General features: G+C 37.6%; 1 protein-coding gene and 1 long non-coding RNA gene across 7 annotated transcripts; both read left to right on the forward strand.

Annotated features, from left to right (window-relative positions):
- The first annotated feature begins 231 nt into the window (after positions 1-231).
- Positions 232-21,240, forward strand: LOC128450129 (B-cell receptor CD22). Of its 6 annotated transcripts, none has more exons than XM_053433611.1 (14): positions 232-682; positions 1,434-1,507; positions 1,609-2,022; positions 2,797-3,084; positions 3,914-4,201; positions 4,690-4,965; positions 6,330-6,605; positions 7,026-7,292; positions 7,494-7,581; positions 7,673-7,789; positions 8,012-8,060; positions 8,774-8,868; positions 8,955-9,024; positions 20,396-21,240. In XM_053433611.1, exons 2-14 carry the CDS (start codon positions 1,459-1,461, stop codon positions 20,588-20,590), a joined length of 2,472 nt encoding a protein of 823 aa, XP_053289586.1. In that variant the 5' UTR covers positions 232-682; positions 1,434-1,458; the 3' UTR covers positions 20,591-21,240. The 6 variants fall into 6 exon arrangements, with proteins under 6 accessions (XP_053289586.1, XP_053289588.1, XP_053289584.1 ...); XM_053433609.1 differs by lacking the exon at positions 20,396-21,240 and adding an exon at positions 9,142-10,929 and having other exon boundaries at positions 234-682; XM_053433610.1 differs by lacking the exon at positions 20,396-21,240 and adding an exon at positions 9,142-10,929 and having other exon boundaries at positions 234-682; positions 7,500-7,581.
- Positions 13,298-17,006, forward strand: LOC128450197 (uncharacterized). The gene is made up of 4 exons (XR_008339963.1): positions 13,298-13,798; positions 14,619-14,816; positions 15,608-15,895; positions 16,764-17,006. It is a non-coding gene; the product is annotated as an uncharacterized LOC128450197 (long non-coding RNA).
- Positions 21,241-21,534: the final 294 nt, after the last annotated feature.

Genomic DNA, 21,534 nt, shown 5'->3' on the forward strand with positions numbered 1-21,534 from the left:
TGTGAAGGGTCATAAGTTGTAGAGAAGAAGTGTAATTTAAAAAACAAAAAATGGGGGGGCTCCTGCTTCAACCCCCGTGGCCTCAGAGGACGTGGCAGGCTACCCTGATCCTAAACACCTTCGCCTGTGGGACCTGCCGCCTGTGCCCGACACCTCCCCATTCAAACCTGTTTGCTTCGGTGGGAGAGAAGAACCTTGAAGAGAAGAGGAAGGCCAGTTGGAAACACTGAGACGAATCAGTCGAGCGACTGGCCCGACAGCGAGGGGTGGAACCCCGAGACTTAAAGGGCTGCGGACTTGTGCAAACTCTTTAGATACGTTTTCATATTGTTTGATGAAGTTTTAAATAGAGACACTGTAAATACTATGTGAGCATAACTTCTCCAAATAAATACGTCGTACTGTAAACTGCTCTTTGCCTGTGAACAAGACTTCACGACAAAGAACAACAAAAAGAGGAAGTGGGAGGAAATGCATCTGAGAGCAGATACTGTGAGAAGCTGTGAACGCCATCACTCTAATCAGCACACCTACAAGGAGCTGTTTTCTAGCTTGCATGATAGGAGATGCTAATACAAAATGTTGCATCCCCTTTCAAAGTGTGAAAACTTCCTTTTTCTGTAAAGTCTCATTCTCGGAGTGAGGCTGTGTGTGACAGACTGATACAAGTGGGTCCTCTGAGGTAAGAACAAGCTTCTATGGTTATTTATCTCCTCATGATGTTAAGCTACTAGAGTAAAATATAGTGTTTCAGAAGTTTTATTTACAGTTTATACACTGATTACAAACTGTATTTTTTGTGAATAAAACAAGATCATTTTGTTATTAATAAAATTTAAATCCAAATCACTTTTTTCCAAATGAAAACTCAAACATCAGTTTCAGATGTCGTAGTTCCCTGAAGACTGAGATGAACCCAAAGAACCAGATATGACTTTTTAAACAGTATATTTCAGACTAAAAGGTTAAAAAAATAGAATTCAATACAAACACTGATACATTGATGTGATCTGAGGTTTCTTTGAATAAAAGTGATTTGAACAAGTTGCTACTGTCAAATGGAATTAAAACAGAAAACAGAACACTACCTAAACATTAGTTATTAATGAGAAAAAAGAAATGAACTCTGGGATCAACAAAAATATGTGGTAAAAATATTCAATTTTAAAATAATTACATTTATTTTCCTTCAATAAATGACACATTCTGCGTAGAGGGGAGGTGACTTTTCTGTTTTCAAACCACAAGTTCAGAACCATCTTGAAAAGAGGAACAAAACAAAGACAACTCTACATGTCAGTAAAATAAATGGAAAGAGGAAGAAGGAAATTCTGAGAAAGCTGAAAAATAACTTTGATCACACATTTTACAGTAAAAATAAAAAGTTCTGTGATATTATGTTGTTTTTATCCACTTTTTATTATGTGTTTCAGAAATCCAGTTGTAGTCCCACATGAGATGGAGGCTCAGACTGTCACCTGGTTGGTTTTTCTGGCCCTAATAAAACGTGAGGATTTTATTTCTCCACTTTGAAAATGATGCTGTTGTTTTTTTCCAACATTTGCATTAAAGATAAATCGACTTCTCAACTTGTGTTTTCACCGACAGATGTTTCTACCATTGATCCTAGCGGTCCCTTCAAACTAGAACCTGGTGTGCTGCTGGCTACTGAAGGATCCTGCGTTGAAATTAAATGCCAAGTTACAAGAAATTTTTATGATGGGGATGCAAACTGGTTTTGGATGAAAGATATACGATGGGTCGACAAAAACTATACATCCACTGTCATTTACAGCACAAACACCTTGACACGTCCGGTCAGTCCTGACTTTGCAAACAGAGTGAATTACATCGGTTCTCCATCTTCAAGTTGGCAGAATGCTAACTCTGCCAGGTTGAAGCCATTGTGCAGTATTTGGATCTGTGACCTGAGAAGAAGTGACAGCGGAAAATATTCTCTGAGATTCGAAGGGACGGGGATATGGAAATGGTCATCTGAAGAAGTGACCCTCAACGTTGAAGGTATGTTTAATAACAATTTGAATATTAAAATACTTTTGAGAATCTACATGAAATTACAATTAGTGGTCAAATGTGTCCTTCATGCCCGAGCAATAAAATGTATTAATTAATAAGCAAACGTAGATGAAAATGAACATTTGAACAACACCAGTGATAAAAACTACAGAATCCGTCTTTGAGATCATTTTAGTTGATGTGTCTTTTGACTTTTTAGTTTGGTCCATGTTCGATTCACTGAGGAGAGGAAATTTTTACCACAGTCAGGCACCAGGTGGCGATCTAAACACTTTGGCCTCACTTGTAGTCGATGGTTTGAACTCTTCTAGATCAGTTATGACTCAAGAGTAGTTTGGCTAAAGCTTCACTCGACATATTGGCACAGTCAAGTCGGCTACAAAAATCTGTAATATGAGGATAAATAAAATAATACAAACTAGACCTATGTAAAATCAGTGAAAGAAGTGAGATAAAAGTTTGTTTTCAGCTCCTGACTCAGTCTGCTGTATGTCCTCCTTGTTCAGGCTGCTTCAGAGCCTCAGGGCTCTTGTTTCAAAAGCTCTGTCCCCCAACTTAGCACAATAAATCGTATGAGCTGGACTGATGAAGAGGAGTTTAGAAGCTTCAGGAGAGGAGCTCCCTTTATAACTGATTTTTTATGTTGTTTGCTCTGCAGAAGTTTTACATTTACAAGAAACCTATGTAACACAGACTAGAGGCATGAAACAAAAATCATAATGTGCCTTCTTTAAAGAAGATTCTGCTTCCTCTCTACAGACCCGCCCACTGAACCTAAACTGTCTATGAGGTCTGAGGTCACAGAAGGTCAGACCATCACCATCACCTGCACTGCTGAAAGTTTCCCACAGTCAACTCTCACCTTGATGAGGATCGACAAATGTCATCAGTATTTGAAAATCCCTGAAGATAATCTTAATTCACGACCCATCAACCCTCTCTACCACACGTTTACTGTGACTTCAGCCGACGCTGGCTGCTACGTCTGCCGTGCCCAGAACACTGAGGGCTATAAGGACAGCATGTGGAAGAAGTTGGTGGTGAAATGTGAGTGTTTCAACTTTTTTTTTCAAACAAACAGATCAAACCAAATCTTCTATGAAAAAATAGTTTTTTTCATGTACTTTACTATTAACTATTACTTCTGACAGTTGAAAAATAGCACTTGAGAAATGAATGACCTAAAGTAAATGTGTCTATTTGATTAAGAACTGTAGAGCTGAGCAAATATCAATAATCTACCAGACCCTATATAAAGTCATTTAATTTATAAATGATCAATAATAATGATCCAGTAATGTTACGTGGTGCCACTCTGCCACTTAATGAATACCCTTGCTAAACTACTGTGCTGCTTATTCAAATCATGAATTCAAGGCCTGTACTTGTAATGAAGTATTTTTGTACTGCGATATTTCTACTTTTACTTAAATCTCTGTAATACTTCAACCAGAGTAAAGTATAATTCTGTTGATATGAAGCCTTGTGACTTTGAGTTGTAAGAGTTCTTGTGATATAATTCAACACCACAATAGTTTAGAGTGTGTTGTAATGCAGTGTATTGTTTTCACAGGTTTACATGTTATTGTGCTCCATTATGTAAATTAGTCCACTACCTACAAATCTACAATGAAATCAAGCATGATGAAATAAAAAAACACATAATGCAGGATCATTCTATATCATAAAGTAGATTATATTAGGAACAGTGGTTAAACCTGACAATTTTGTGTTTTCTATATTTTTGGTTACTGCAGACAGTTCTAGCCAATCCTGGTCTTGAGGTGAATGAAAATGTGTTGTTGACACTGAGGGAAGAAAAATAATAAAATCATAATGTGCCTTCTTTAAAGAAGATTCTGCTTCCTCTCTACAGACCCGCCCACTGAACCTAACCTGTCTATGAGGTCTGAGGTCACAGAAGGTCAGATCATCAGTGTCCGCTGCACTGCTGAAAGTTTCCCACAGTCAACTCTCACCTTGATGAGGATCAACACAAATAAGCAGTCTTTAAAAATCACTGAAAATAATCTTTATTCACGACCCATCAACTCTCTCTCCCACAAGATTAATGTTACTTCATCCGATGCTGGCTGGTACTTCTGTCGTGCCCAAAACACTGAGGGCTCAAAGAACAGCAATCAGACGCAGGTGGTGGTGAAATGTGAGTGTTTCAGCTGCGGCTTTTTTTTCAACCGAACAGATCAAACCAAATCTTCCTTTAAAGAAACTATCAATGCAGCAGTAAATTGTTCTCATGTATTTATTCAGTGGTCCAGTTTTTTCTATAAATTATTTCTTCTGACAGTTGAAACAATAGCACCTGAGAAATGAATGACCTAAAGTACTTAAATCTCTGTAATTTTTCAACAGAGTAAAGTATAATTCTATTAAATTGAGGCCTTGTGACTTTAAGCAATTATAAGTTTTCTTATAGTATCATTTGTGGTGTTATTGTGTAATGCAATATATTGTTTTCACAGGTTTGCATGTTATTGTGCTCCCGAGTCCACTGTCTCCAAACATACCTTAAATACCCTGATGAAATAAAAAACATATATTATGCAGGGTCATCCTATATTATAAACATCATTATATTGAATATGGGTTAAACTGACAGTTCATTGTTTTCTATGTCTTTGGTTACTGCAGACAGTCCCAACAATGTGACAGTTCAAGCCGATCCTGGTCTTGATGTGAAGGAAAATCTGTCGTTGACACTGAGCTGTTCTGCCGAGTCCAACCCACCAGTGAGCTCTGTCACCTGGAGGAAGACGACTGATGGGAGAGAGGAAATCATCCCACAGACTCAGACTCAGACCTTCAGGGTGAATTCAGCCAGTCCCTCTGACAGTGGACTGTACAGCTGTGAAGCCACCAATGACATTGGAAGTGGAAAGTCACAGCCAGCTGAGGTTAAAGTCAGATGTGAGTAGAATGATGCACTTGTGATGGAGAATGGATAAACAAGGAGGATATATTCTACATTACTGTGTATAAAGTAAATACTGATCAGACGTGCTGGTTCTAAAAAGAAGAAAACATTACTCCACAATGTCATTTAATTCATTCATTAAATTTATCCAACATTTCTTTGAACTGAAAACGTCTATTTCAACATGACTAAAATGGCCTGTTGTCATAACTTGATTTATTTAAATAGCACTTCTCAAACAACGTTACAAAGTGCTTCCCAAATATCAAATAGAGTAAAAACCAAACAAATATGAACATGAATATACAAAATTATAAATAAATCTGTCATAAAACGACAAAAAAAACTAGACATACGTAAAATCAGTGAATGAAGTAAGATAAAAGTATGTGTTCAGCTCCTGACTCAGTCTGCTGTATGTCCTCGTTCAGGCTGTTTCAGAGCCTCAGAGCTCTTGTTTCAAAAGCTTTGTCCCCAAACTTTGTCCTCATGTAAAAATGTAATTTGAATTCTGAACTAAAATCTTCTGCATAATATTCACAATATTACATTCTTAGTGGACTGTCATTCACAAAACAAGTGTCTTGGTCCAGATTTGTCCTGGGCCAGGAGAAGACCAGAAGTGATGGATCATTTCCTGAAGTGGCCCACATCCGTGTGCTATCTGGGTTGTGAATGAACTTAAAGAATCTTCTGTTTCAGATTCACCTGTTGTTGAGATAAAGGTCATTTCACTTGGGTCCTTTTTCCAGATAAGCTGAGGAAGACGAGCATTTCAGTCAGTGGCTCTTCTGATAACCAAGTGAAAGTTGGTGGTTCTCTCACGTTAACCTGTGACACCGATGCCAATCCTGCCCCGACGACTTACTTCAGCTGCAACTTGTTTTTCATCAAAAACATCAACAAAAACTTTCTTTAAAAAAAAAATTGATGCAAAAGTAAATTTTTTTCAGTTCTTTTTTCATTGGTCCAGTTTTTTTTAAATTAATTATTACTTCTGACAGTTCAAACAATAGCACCTGAGAAATAAATGACCTAAGTACTTAAATCTCTGTAATTCTTCCACCAGAGTAAAGAATAATTCTATTAAATTGAAGCCTTGTGACTTGAATCAGTTATAAGTTTTCTTATAGTATAATTGTATAGAAGTGTAATTGTGAAATGCAATGAATTATTTTCACAGGTTTGCATTTTCTTGTGCTCCCTAGTCCACTGTCTCCAAACTTACCTTGATTTACACCCTGATAAAATAAAAAAACACACATTATGCAGGATCATTCTGTGTGATGAAGACCATTATATCAGACATTGGTTAAATCTGACCGTTCTCTGTTTTCTATATTTTTGGTTACTGCAGACAGTCCCAACAATGTGACAGTTCATGCCAATCCTGGTCTTGATGTGAAGGAAAATGCGTCGTTGACACTGAGCTGTTCTGCCGAGTCCAACCCACCAGTGAGCTCTGTCAACTGGAGGAAGACGACTGATGGGAGAGAGGAGATCATCCAACAGACTCAGACTCAGACCTTCAGGGTGAATTCAGCCAGTCCCTCTGACAGTGGACTGTACAGCTGTGAAGCCACCAATAACATTGGAAGTGGAAAGTCACAGCCAGCTGAGGTTAAAGTCAGATGTGAGTAGAATGATGCACTTGTGATGGTGAATGGATAAACAAGGAGGATATATTCTACATTACTGTGTATAAAGTAAATACTGATCAGACTTGCTGGTTTTAAAAAAGAAGAAAACATTAATCCACAATGTGATGTCATTCAAAATAAAGTTTATCAAACCTGATCAACTATATTTAAGTTAAAAAACGATGTTTCAAAGAGAAACTACTAACAAAACATTGAATGTTTCACCAGGTGAATCTCAAGCCAATCAGTTTTATCTTTTATTGTTTTAATGCCCATTAACTGGGTCGAAAACTAGTTTCACATTCTTCTCAGTCTGGCTTAAAAGAGCAGCAATAATTTCACTTCATTTGTTGTGTTATTCATGTTTGATCTTTGATGATGTTCAGAAATTTTCTCCTTAATTTCCCGGCTAGTTTCTCCAAAACACACACACATCACGGAGTCGGCAGAGAAGCAGGAGCTTGACGGGAGGAGCTCCGTGATGCTGAGCTGCTTCAGTCACAGCTTTCCCCCAGTTCACAACTACTCATGGTACAGGAAGAGTCAGGGAGAGGAAAAGGATGAACTAGTGTCCGAGCATCAAAACCACATAGTGTACTCAAACCAGTCAGGAGTCTACTACTGCGTCGCACAAAATGAAGTAGATCACAGTTTGTCTGATCCCGTCCATCTGTTTGAACGTGAGTGAATTTCAAGGTCTTATAACTGTGTGTTTTATTGCTCAGGAGACATGTGGGAGGTTTATATCAGATCATGTTTTCTGGTTGTCTGTCCATACGTCCTATGGCACAAACACACAAGTAGAATCAATGAGTAAGTGATTTGATTTCGGTAGCCAAAGGTCAAAGGTCTAGCTCTATATGATGCTCTCTCTCTTTTAGCCACAGGAAACTATCTGCACATCCTGATGTTCCTCCTTCCTGCTCTATTTGTCTTGATGATCATCATTTCAATCGTCGTAGTTTTAAGGTGAATGAATGAGAAGTGCATTGAATTCAATAAATACATTTCAGAGATGGTCTGACATGTGTAACCACATCATGTCCCTCTATGTGTTCAGATTCAGGAGGAAAAACATTTTTAAACAAGGAACAACAAACACCAAATCCCCTTCTGGTTTTTCGGAGCAGTTGAGTCGTCCAGAGGACCAACAACACCAGCTTCTTCCAGACAGCACGTAAGACCACACCCACTCAACACACTGTCCCCACCCAGGACAAGGAACACTGTGTGGGACAGAGTCAGGCATGGGCTGCTGCTCACGCTGGAGTCAAAGCATCCATTTATTTTCTATATCCTCCAGACTTGAATGGCACAATGAAAGTCGGCCCTTTTATTTAAAATAGTCATTGACTCTTTGTGCAATTGTTTATTCTTACATATCTTTTATATTCCACAGGCCTCCGACTGACATCGACGTTATTTACAGCAGTTTGAATCTGTCCCAGGTGAGTCCCGGCTTGAGACAACACTTTAAACAAGAAAACAATCAGTTTAAACAAATTATATATTGAGACTTCAGTAAAACTCAAGAAGATTTATAAATTAAAAAGAGTTTCACTCAAAGTCTCTGGTCATGTCGGATTGTTAGGGTTAGATTTGAGATATTTAAGCCTCTGCTTCATCACTTCTGACCTGTTACAACTGTAAAATGACTTATCCTTCAAAATACTCAAAATATGTCATAATTTCAATAATATGTAATCAAATATGTTTTAATGGTGATATATTACAAAGCCTCCAAAGTCCCAGAAAGTGTTATTTGTTTTATTTTGAGAAGATACAATGCAAGGATCTGAAACAAGACAACAACATGTACCCATCAGATTTAAAAATTGTAAATAAATAATCTATCAGGATATCTACAACCCCCTCAAATTGACCATGTAGAGCTACTGCCTTCCATCTTCTATCATCAGTATTAATCTGGCTCTACAGGCAGATGTGTCTTTTACTGTTCAAGCTGTTTTCCCTCCGTGTTCTTCCATATCCTGCCCTCACTGTTTGCCCTGTCAGTAGCTCTCTATCAGTGCACTTATATCTCAGTATACTGGGGCCATTATTTAAAAGACAAACTGTACAGAATCCATTTTAGAGCATGAATGAAGAGATTCAGTTGCTGCTTGATAATCACTGATGTTTTCTGTCTGCATCTGCTCAGGCTGCCTCTGCACAAAACCCCACAAGACAGAAAGCTGGAAACACAGAGGACTATTCTGTCCACTATGCTCCCCTGCACTTTAAGACTAACATAAAGTGAGAATTTTATCTTTGTGTTACAATACCAGAACAACAAAGGTGATATTGAACAGAACACGTCAAGTTGATATTTATTTTTCAAGGAAGAAGCAAAGAAAGGTGGAAGAAGACTCTGTGTATGCGAAGGTGTCCAAGCCAATGCGAGTTAAAAAGGTCAGGAACCGTGACCTCTCATTTCTTTATATCAGTCTCTATGTTTTGCTATTAGTTGAATTCATTCCAGAAATTGTCACAAAAATAATCTATAAACTACCTCCGCTCTCATCCTAGAATGAACCAGAGAGCCTGCAGGACAATGAAAACATTAGTGATGCAGCTGCACGTGCACCAACATCTTCAAATCTATTTGACAACCACACCAGTGAAGGTGAAGTGGAGCTGAACTTTCCACAGGTGAGATTCACAGCGACGCCCCGACGTCAGACGACCAACAGAGACTCCAGCAGCTCACACCAAGATGAGAGTCTTTACTCTAACGTCAGGAACGTCTGAGGAAGATGTATTCACAATAAGTCATCACAGAGAGTCTGAAGAGTTCATGTGTTAAGGAAAATAGGTCGTAATTGTAAATCTACAGTAATGTAAGCTGCTCAACAAACATTATGCAGCTACAACAAAACCCTGTGTGTTGGCATTAGGAGTATTTTAAAACTAGTTAGCAAGAAGGCAGATAAGGTACATTACTGAGCTATAATATAATATATAAATATTTAACACTGTTAATTAAAGGTTTTAATAAGAATTGTAAACATAGCAAAATGTGAGGGATAAACGGTTAAAATACTTATTTTGCAGCTTAAAATGTAAATATTGTGATTGTTAAACGATGGTATTAATAACTGTATTGTATTAAATATATAATTGTTGGGACGTTGTATTTGTGAACTACAGGTGTTCGTCCTTCATGTGTAGTCAAAAGCTTAAAGCCGCATGTCCTTTGTTCTGGAGAAAACCAGAGCCTCCAGAACTCTGTCTCCCAGGGTTCCTGAACGTCACACAGAGGTGTGAAAACCGACCGGAGACACAAGTGTCAACCACTATTGGTCACTCTTGGCCCCATGACCTATGAGGTCACCAAGCCAATATAAGGCATATATATATCTTCAGTCTTTCCTTGCATGCATCTAGTAACTTTCTCTAGTTTGGCACCAACACAAACAAACACATATTACATTACATGTCATTTGGCCGACGCTTTTGTCCAAAGAGACTTATAATTAGTAAACTCAACATTTATGAGGGGCCAGGGGTCAGGGGTTCAGGTTCTTGCCAAGGACACTTCGGCATGCAGATAGGGAAGAGTGGGGTTTGAACCGGCAACCTTCTTGTTGGAGAACGACCACTCTACCCCCTAGGCCACACCGCATATCTCTTCACCCATCTCTCTGACCTCCGCCACATGTCGTAAACATTCCAAAGGGGGGAGTCCGTTATCTTCGGAGTGGCCAACCGCCATTTTGGAAGCACCCTGACACACACAGACACACACACGTATACTCACATACATATCTTTATTTAGTAAGTTCGCCGATAGTAATTTGTGTTTCTATACTTTATTATATTCATAATAAATGTTTTTCCTTTCACAAATGTTTTTTCATTAATGTTGTTTAAGTGAATTTCGCCAATCTCTACACTGTCAAGAACTCTATATCCTTCAACTTAGCTAGTTATCTATAAAGGATTTGTTGTTATAGTTATGAATTTAATTATTAATCAGAGTTTTGTAGTTAGTACTTTCATGAGACTTAATCAATAAATTGGCTATATTTTCCCTTCCTTTGAAGGGTGGTGCCCCGAGGTAACTTTAATCAATTAAAGTTATTAACCAAATCTATTGAATGCCGAAAGGCACACCATTTTATGGTATCATGTTTAATGCATTATTGCATAACACAATCTACATATATAAATGACCTGCAGTTAGACAAGAAATGTTGAGAATCATTACTGAATTCTTTTCTTGTGCTTTCCAGTGTTGTGAACTTAATCCATACCCACACACCTGAAATGTAAATATCCTGTAGCTCAAAATAAAATGAAATATGTTGGAACAAATGATGAACTTTAAAGTTTATTGACATTATTGTTGGATTTGTGAACAAGTCACAGCGTGAAAGGGTTTCTGAAGAATGCATGTACTCACAAAATGCATTGCATCATGAAATGGACATTGTCTTGTGATGCATTTCTATTAACAGACCATGTAAACCTTAGATTTACTTGATTTAAGTAATAAGTAAAATAAAATCAAGTATATGACTTTATCCTAAACTTAAATTCTTGAGTATTCAAAGTAAAAGTACAAATTCTGAGACATTATGATATTATTAGATACGTTATTACATCTTCATACAGGTCCATCAATGAGTTAGTATTTTAGTTGCCATGGAGCCAGGCCCCCTAGTCGGAGGGCAGTATCCCCCGATCTAAATATGCAAATTTAAGATGTTTGGAGATCAGCTATTGATTAACAGTAGCTTCAAAATGATGTCAGTGGACAATAGCATCAATGACTTTCCATTGTGTTTCCGTTTGCATCATTTTGTATTTAAACTATAGAAACGTGTCTCAAACAGTTCATCCACATAAGCAAAATGTGTTATACAGTAAAAACCATATTATTATGATACCTCCGCTAGGTGTGTATTTACCTTGAGCCTGTAAGTTCCATTGTAATTGACAAAGAACATGTGGTTGTTAATTTTGTTTGAACAGGATCAGAACAGTCTTCGTAACAGCACAGTGATATAATACTGATTCTGTCCTCGGTGGGAACAGTGGGAACACTGGTCTTTCTCTCTCATCATCACTACATTTCAGTCTTTCTCTCCAGGGCTTGACTTCAGCCTCTTGTTCCTTCCCAAAGGAAAGTGGGTCTGAAGAAATCTCTTCATTTGAGTCTCAGTGAAGAAACACAACAACAAAGCTCAGATATTTACATTTTAACAGTGCAGAGTAGATTCTGTCAATTCACTGATCGGCCTCGTGTTGTAAGAGTAGAGCGGCTCCTTTAAGAAAGTGCTTCCGTGTATTTAAGAGAGTGAGAGAGAGAGAGAGAGAGAGAGAGAGAGAGAGAGAGAGAGAGAGAGAGAGAGAGAGGAGAAAGATGGACAGTGTAAGTTACAGTGTGTTGGGAAATGAATACAACAGCTTCTCAAGACTAGTAGAAGTGTCCTGCGTTATTTCTCTACTGCTGCAGAAAGTGAAGGGTGTGAACCCTGAAGTGAGAAGCGGCTTCAGCCCGGGAGGAGAACAGACATCTCCCCTGTACGTCACCGACTCCGGTCTGGAGGTCGAGCAGGAGACGTTAACACTACGTTACCTTGTATATTTACCAGAAGATGATCCACTCCACCTCCTACTCACTCACCCACCGCCCACATACACACATTTTTAAATAATACCGAGGTCCGGACCTGCATGGAGCTGATTAAGTTTATTTGGATGAAGGTATTTGTCTGGGTCATGCTCTCCTGAACAACTAAAGACATGGGAAGGGTCATAAGTTGTAGAGAAGAAGTTTAATTAAAAAACAAACAGTGCAGAGTTCTGGAGAATATTTACATGTTTACTCTCCACCACTAACAGTATTAAGACTGTAATATCAATATATTATTATTATTTTACTTTTTGGTTCAGGTTTCCTCTAAGTTAATGCTTTATCATTACTACTGCAAAGACACCTGTTTTATCTACTGTTACCAGAGCCAGTTGTAAATGAGCCTGTTCGATTTTCCACAGCAACTAAAGGCCGACTGTGGGACTCAGTCCACAGAACCGTTGATGGTCCCAGTCGCCTTTGCTGCAGAGCACTGGTCGCCTGTTTATTCAAAGCTTATCAGCTTATTATTGAACGTGTTGCGTTTCCAAATCACGACAAGTTCCACACTGTACTTCCTTGGGCCCTTAACAATGCACATGTCACGTGTGAAGCCGATAAGATGAACGCTTCTCCAGATATGAAAGTCACAGAACAACAGACTAAATAGATAGAGAGAGATTAGTGGAATTAGTCGATAGATGATAGTATCCATCATATCTGTTCTTTATCAAAGGACCTGTTGTGACTCTTCTAATAATTCACTCTGTGTCTCTCTGCAGAAATGGCTGATGTTTTCAAAGGCCCTTGAGACCCTGAAAGAATCCATAGACAGCAATAAGTTATCAAATGTCAGGGACTCGGTGGAAGATCTCTTGATCAATAGGATCAACTTGGCTGTGGTGGGAAACCGCGGTGATGGAAAAGACTCTTTCATCAACTCCCTCCGTGACTCGGACCTGGGGATGAGGGGGCGGCTCCTGCTTCAACCCACGTGGCCTCAGAGGACGTGGCAGGCTACCCTGACCCTAAACACCCGGACTTCCACCTGTAGGACCTTGACCGACACCTCACCATTCGAACCTGAGGGATACATGGATAGAGACAGACGGTGTACTGGGTTCTTTTAGCTTCAGTGGGAGCGAAGAGATTAGCCAGTCTGGAAACACTGAGATGAATCAGTCGAGCGACTGGCCCGACAGCGAGGCGTGGAACCCCGAGATTTAAAGGGCTGCGGACTTAAGCAAACTCTTTAGATATGTTTTCATAGTGTTTGAAGTTTTAAATAGAGACACTGTAAATACTATGTGAGCATTAATTCTCCCAATAAATACGTCGTACTGTAAACTGCTCTGTGACTGTGAACAAGACTTCACGACAAAGAACAACAAAAAGAGGAAGTGCATCTGAGAGCAGATACTGTGAGAAGCTGTGAACACTATCACTGTAATCATAACACCTACAAGGAGCTGTTTTCTGGCCTGTATGATAGTAAGCCAATTGTTTTTACATCCCCTTTCAAAGTGTGAAAACATCCTTCTTCTTTGAGTCTCATTCTCGGACTGAGGCTGTGTGTGACAGACTGATACAAGTGGGTCCTCTGAGGTAAGAACAAGCTTCTATGGTTATTTATCTCCTCATGATGTTAATCTACTAGAGTAAAATATAGTGTTTCAAAAGGTTTTATTTAAAGTAAATATACTGATAACAAAGGGTATTTTTTGTGGATTAAACAAGATGATTTTTTTTCTTAATAAAATTTGAGTCCAGATCACCTAAAAATAGTATTAATAATAATAATAATAATAATAATAATAATAATAATTCAAAAAGCCTTTTCTTTCACTCAGTTGAAACACTTTTAACCAAATGAAAACTCAAACATCAGTTTCAGATGTCGTAGTTCCCTGAAGACTGAGATGAACCCAAAGAGCCAGATATGACTTTTTAAACAGTATATTTCAAACTAAAAAGTTCAAAAATTTGAATTTAATACACCTTTATGTTTACAATCAAAATATTTTAAATGTATTCTGGGGTTTCTTTGGTTAAATGTGATTAGAACAAGTAGCTAATGTCAAATAAAAGTAAAAAAGACAACAGAAAACAACTTTGTTTTAGTTATTAAAGGAAAAAAAGAAATTGAACTCTGGGATTAATTACATTTATTTTCCTTTAATAAATGATAAATTCTTCATAGAGGTGAGGTGACTTTTGTGTTTTCAAACGACAAGTTCACAACCATCTTGAAAAGAAGAACAAAACAAAGACGACTCGAAATGTCGGTAAAATAAATGGAAAGAGGAAGAATGAAATTCTGAGACAAGATGATAAATAACTTTGATCACACGTTTTTTACAGTAAAAAGAAAAAGTTCTTGGATCTTAGGATGTTTTTATCAACTTTTCAGTTTTTATTGTTTCAGAAATACACATGAGATGGACGCTCAGACAGTTACATGGTTGTTTTTTCTGGCCCTAATGAAAAGTAAGGATTGTATTTCTCCAGTTTGAAAATAAGGTTTAATATTTTTTCAAACATTTGTAATAAAGAATAACTGATTTTCTCACTTGTGTTTCACCGACAGATGTTTCTACAAGTGACCCTGAAAGTCCCGTTAAATGTAAGTACAATAAAAATCTGAAAATTTTAATAAATTTCAGAATATTCATAACCTTACAATAAGGTGACAAATGTGTCCTTCATGCCCCGAGCAACCAAGGCTCCTCCGGGTGTTAATATAATGAATATACAAATGTACATGAAAAATGAACAATTGACCATAAACCAGAAATAAAAACTACAGAATCAATCTTTGAGATCATTTTGGTTGATGTGTCTTTTGACTTTTTAGTTTGGTCCATGTCCCATTAACCAAAATTCCGGAGGTGAGATTTATACCGCAGTCAGGCACCAGGTGGCGATCTAGACACTTTGGCTTCACTTTTAGTCGACGGTTTGAACTCTTCTAGATCAGTTATGACTCTAGAGCATTTGGCTAAAGCTTCACTCTACAAAGTTTCCAAGTCAAGTCGGCTACAAAAATCCTAAAAGAAAAAATTTAAGAATAAAAGCTAGACCTAAGTAATATCAGTGAATGAAGTAAGATAAAAGTATGTGTTCAGCTCCTAACTCAGTCTGCTGTATGTCCTCGTTCAGGCTGTTTCAGAGCCTCAGGGCTCTTGTTTCAAAAGCTTTTTCCCCAAACTTTGTTTTAGTTCAATAAATCATATCAGCTGGACTGATGAAGAGGAGTTTAGGAGTTTCAGGAGAGGAACTCCCTTTACCACTGATTGTTGGATTTTTTGCTCTGCAGAAGTTTTACATTGACGAGAAACACAGACTAGAGGGAAGAACAACAATTAAATCATAATGTGACTTTTTTTTAAAGAAGATTCTGCTTCCTCTCTACAGACCCGCCCACTGAACCTAAACTGTCTATGAGGTCTGAGGTCACAGAAGGTCAGACCATCACCATCAACTGCACTACTGAAAGTTTCCCACAATCAACTCTCACCTTGATGAGGATCAACACAAATAATCAGGCTGAAATAATCCCTGAAACTAATCGTAATTCACGACCCATCAACTCTCTCTCCGACACGTTTACTGTGACTTCAGCCGACGCTGGCTTATACTTCTGCCGTGCCCAGAACACTGAGGGCTCAAAGGACAGCAAGCAGCAGGAGTTGGTGGTGAAATGTGAGTGTTTCAGATGAGGCTTCTTTTTTTTTTCAACAAAACTGATAAATGCAAATCTTTCCTATTTAAACAAAAGTAGCTTTTCTCATGTATTTTTTTATTTAACTATTACTTCTGACAGTTGAAACAATAGCACCTGAGAAATAAAGGACCTAAAGTAAATGTGTCTATTTGATTAAGAACTGTAGAGCTGAGAAAATATCAATAAACTACCAGACCCTATGTAAAGTAATTTAATCTATAAATGATCAATAATAATGATCCAGTAATGTTACGTGGTGCCACTCTGCCACTTAATGAATACTCCTGCTAAACTACTGTGCTGCTTGTTTAAATTATGAATTCAGGGCCTATACTTGTAATGGAGTATTTTTGTACTGCGATATTTCTACTTTTACTTAAATCTCTGTAATTCTTCAACCAGAGTAAAGTATAATTCTGTTGATATGAAGCCTTGTGACTTTGAGTTGTAAGTGTTCTTGTGATATAATTCAACACCACAATAGTATAAAGTTTGTTGAAATGCAGTGTATTGTTTTCAAAGGTTGGCATGTTTGATTGTGCTCCCTGTGATAAATTAGTCCACTACCGACAAATCGAACATGAATTCAACCCTGATGAAATAAAAAAACATAAATTATGCAGGGTCATTCTATATTATAAAGACCATTATATTAGGAACAGTGGTTAAATCTGACAGTTCTCTGTTTTCTATATTTTTGGTTACTGCAGACAGTCCCAACGATGTGACAGTTCAAGTCAATCCTGGTCTTGATGTGAAGGAAAATGTGTTGTTGACAGTGAGGGAAGAAAAACAATAAAATCATAATGTTCCTTCTTTAAAGAAGATTCTGCTTCCTCTCTACAGACCCGCCCACTGAACCTCTACTGTTCATGAGGTCTAACGTCACAGAAGGTCAGATCATCACCGTCAGCTGCACTGCTGAAAGTTTCCCACAGTCAACTCTCACCTTGATGAGGATCGACAAATATCATCAGTCTTTAAAAATCACTGAAAATAATCTTTATTCACGACCCATCAACTCTCTCTACCACAAGTTTACTGTGACTTCAGCCGACGCTGGCTGGTACGTCTGCCGTGCCCAGAACACTGAGGGCTATAAGGACAGTGAGAAGAAGGAGTTGGTGGTGAAATGTGAGTGTTTCAGCTGCGGCTTTATTTTTCAAAGTAAACAGATCAAACCAAAACTTCCCTTAAAAGATTTATCTATGCAGAAGTACATTTTTCTCATGTAGTTTTTCAGTGGTCCAGTTTTTTTAAATAATTATTTCTTCTGACAATTGAAACAATAGCACCTTAGAAATAATTGAACTAAAGTACTTAAATCTCTGTAATTCTTCCAGCAGAGCAAACTATAATTTTATTAAATTGAAGCCTTATGACTTTAAGAAGTTATACGTTTTCTTATACTATAATTTGTGGTGTTGTTGACTATCTCCAGACTTACCTTGATTTACACCCTGATGAAATAAAAAACTTCTTTTGCAGGATCAATCTATATTATAAAGACCATTATTTTAGGAACAGTGGTTAAATCTGACAGTTCTCTGTTTTCTTTATTTTTGGTTACTGCTGACAGTCCAAACAATGTGACAGTTCAAGTCAATCCTGGTCTTGATGTGAATGAAAATGTGTTGTTGACACTAAGGGAAAAAAACTACAAAATCATAATGTGCCTTCTTTAAAGAAGATTCTGCTTCCTCTCTACAGACCCGCCCACAGAACCTAAACTGTCTATGAGGTCAGAGGTCACAGAAGGTCAGACCATCAGAGTCACCTGCACTGCTGAAAGTTTCCCACAGTCAACTCTCACCTTGATGAGGATCGGCACAAATAATCAGTCTTTAAAAATCACTGAAAATAATCTTTATTCACGACCCATCAACTCTCTCTACCACAAGATTAATGTGACTTCATCCGACGCTGGCTGGTACTTCTGCCGTGCCCAGAACACTGAGGGCTCACAGGACAGCAAGCAGACGGAGTTGGTGGTGAAATGTGAGTGTTTCAGCTGCGGCTTTTTTTTTCAACCAAACACATCAAACCAAATCTTCCTTTAAAGAAACTATCGATGCAGATGTAATTTTGTCTCATATACTTTTTCAGTGGTCCAGGTTTTTTAATTAATTATTACTTCTGATAGGTGAAACAATAGCACCTGAGAAATTAATGACCTAAAGTACTTAAATCTTTGTTATTTTTTAATCACAGGAAACTATAATTATGTTAAATTGAAGCCTTGTGACTTTAAGCAGTTATATGTTTCCTTATAGTGTAATTTGTGGTGTAATTGTGTAATGCAAATAATTCTTTTCACAGGTTTGAATGTTATTGTGCTCCCTAGTCCACTATCTCCAAACTTAAGTGAAAAATTATTTAAATAGCACTTCTCAAAACAACGTTACAAAGTGCTTCCCAAATAACACACATCACAGAACAAGGGCAGACACCCTGTTTGTCAAGGTCACAGCAGTGAGACACCGCCAAATAAGGTTTCCATCCTGTCAGGTAGACAGTATCACAGTCAGTGGAATTTTCCATTACACAAATCTTTCACAAAAGAATAAATAAAAGATAAAAAATAGAACTACGTCAAATCAGAGAATGAAGTAATATAAAAGTTTTAGTTTTAAGATAGTCAGGGTGTTTCAGAGCCTCCGGGTTCTTGTTCCTAAAGCTCTGTTCCCCAACTTTGTCTTACTACAAAATATAATGTTTATTATTTAACTACATTTCAAGTTGTTTATACTTCAACATCAATTTCAGCAAATTCAACAATTATTCAAAACAACATTTAGTAAACATTCTAAAAAATATCCAAGTTAAAAAAAGAACATTAACGTAAAATCAGTGGCTGTAGTTTGTTTCAAAGAGAAATTGCTGAGAATAGTTTTTAAATGTTTAACCAGATGAATCTAAAGCCAGTCTGTTTTATCCTCCCATTTAAAGTTTCACATTCTTCTCAGTCTGGCTTTAAAGAGCAGTGATAATGTCACTTCATTTGTTGTGTTATTCATGTTTGATCTTTGATGATGTTCAGAAAATGACGTTGTCTTTTCTCCTGAATTTCCCGGCTAGTTTCTCTAAACCACACACACATCACGGAGTCGGCAGAGAAGCAGGAGCCTGACGGGAGGAGCTCCGTGATGCTGAGCTGCTTCAGTCACAGCTTTCCCCCAGTTCACAACTACTCATGGTACAGGAAGAGTCAGGGAGAGGAACAGGATGAACTTGTGTCAGAGCATCAAAACCACACAGTGTACTCAAACCAGCCAGGAGTCTACTACTGCATCGCACAAAATGAAGTAGGTCGACGCTGGTCTGATCCCGTCCATCTGTTTGAACGTGAGTGAATTTCAAGGTCTTATAACTGTGTGTGTTTTATTGATCAGGAGACATGTGGGAGGTTTATATCAGATCATGTTTTCTGATTGTCCGTCCATACGTCCTATGTTTGTGAACGTGACATCTCCAGAAGGTCTTGAAGGAATTTCTTTCAACTTAAAATGTTCAGTTTGATTCAGGGTTGAAATGATACGAATTTGGAGGTCAAAGGGCAAAGTTGTGTCCTCACAAAACGGTGAAGTGATAGATATCAGTGGTCAAAGGTCACAGTGGCCTCATCAGAATCTTGGTTGATGGAGGTAAACAACTGCAGTACAGTATTTATAGTTCAGTGTGAAATAAATCTCTGCACATGGAATAAAGTTGAAATTAAATATCCATGTTCACAACTCAGTGTCTATATGATGCTCTCTCTCTTCTAACCACAGGAGACTATCTGGAGAACCTGAGGTTCCTCGTTGTTGCTCTACTTCTCCTGATGATTATCAGTGTAATTGTTGTAAATTTAAGGTGAATGAATAAGAAGTGCATTTGATCAAATTAAATAAATACATTTCAGAGATGGTCTGACTAGTTTCACCACATCATGTCCCTCTATGTTTTCAGATACTGGAGGAAATCTGTTCAACAAGGAACAACAAACACCAAATCTCCTTCTGGTTTATCGGTAAGGACACATTTGCTTCAGCCAAAGTGTCTGGTCACGGTGGCCTGATGTCAGAACCTTGTGTTAAAGCAATAGATTTTTAATATTATTTAACTACCAGTTGTTGAAACTCCTAAATCTATTTCTTATTGGCTACTTGTATATTGGAAATCACAGGAAACAGTGATTATGGAGAGTAGAGGTATAAGATTCAGGATATTTAAGCTTCTGATAACTTCTGACCTGTTTATGACAGAGCTTCTTTTTCTCAAAACCACATAAAATGCTGTGCAGATCTAAGACTACAAATTCTTCTAAATATGCCAAATTGTGTCATAATTTCAATAATATGTAATCAAATGTGTTTTAATGGTGATATTACAAAGCCTCTGAAGTCCCAGAATGTGTCTTGTATGAACTTTATTTTGCATTACATCCAGAAATTGTCACACAAATAATCTATAAACTCAATCCCCGCTCATCCTAGAATGAACCAGAGAGCCTGCAGGACTATGATGATAGTAATGCAGCTGCACGTGCACCAACATCTTCAAATCTGTTTGACGACCACACCAGTGAAGGTGAAGTGGAGCTGAACTTTCCACAGGTGAGATTCACAGCGACGCCCCGACGTCAGACGACCAACAGAGACTCCAGCAGCTCACACCAAGATGAGAGTTAATACTCTGATGTCAGGATTTGACCCGAGATGTTCTTGTCCTGCTTTTTACAACTACCTCGGGCCTGAAATGTAAATATCCTGTAGCTCAAAATCTAATGAAATATGTTGGATCAAATTATAAACTTTAACGTTTATTGACATTATTGTTGGGTTTGTGAACATGTCACTGCCTGAAAGGGTTTCTGAAGAATGTTTGTGCAGATAAAAAGCATTGCAACATGAAATGGACATTATATTGTGATGCATTTCTATTAACAGACCATGTAAACCTTAGATTTACTTGAGTTATGTAGTAAGTAAAATAAAAACAAGTATATGACTATATCCTAAGCTTAAACTCTTGAGCATCAAAAGTAAAAGTACAAATTCTAAAACATTAAGATATTATTAGATACGTTTTGGGGCATCTGTGGCCGGGGGGGGGGGTAGAGTTACGTCCTCCAACCAGAAGGTCAGTTACATCTTATTTTTGTACTTATTGTATTATATTGTGTATAGTGAATTACTTATTTACTTGTACTATGTCACTTGTTCTTTTTGCCTGCACAAGCTTTTGTCACAGGATTATATTATATGCTGTATATATTATATAATGTTGCAGTGATGTCCTCAGGTCAGACGCTCTGTAAAATAAAGTTTTTAAAGTTTTATTTGAGCTGGAACTGACAACTTTCAATTATCTCAACTGATCGAATCATTCATTTGTCAACAAAATGCAAAATAATATTTAATTAATTAATTAATGAAGAAAAGATTATATTATAACCCTCAACAGGCTGTTATAATTGTTATATTCCTTTTAAAATTACTTGAGTAATAAATCAATTATGAAAACATAGAAATTAGATAAATAGATATAATTTGTTTCAGCCTCATGTATTAATGTGCTGCTTCTCTGAGGATGTCTGACGTCCATTATCCAGATGGTCAGTTCTCTCTTGTTT

This window comes from Pleuronectes platessa, chromosome 10 (assembly GCF_947347685.1).
Source record: "Pleuronectes platessa chromosome 10, fPlePla1.1, whole genome shotgun sequence".
Lineage (NCBI taxonomy): Eukaryota > Metazoa > Chordata > Actinopteri > Pleuronectiformes > Pleuronectidae > Pleuronectes > Pleuronectes platessa.

Coding starts and splice junctions, on each gene's coding strand:
- LOC128450129 (XM_053433609.1), top strand. CDS start 1,459: ATGGAGGCTCAGACTGTCACCTGGTTGGTTTTTCTGGCCCTAATAAAA. Junction 6,606..7,025: donor AGCTGAGGTTAAAGTCAGAT/GTGAGTAGAATG, acceptor TTTCCCGGCTAG/TTTCTCCAAAACACACACAC. Junction 7,293..7,493: donor TCCCGTCCATCTGTTTGAAC/GTGAGTGAATTT, acceptor TCTCTCTTTTAG/CCACAGGAAACTATCTGCAC.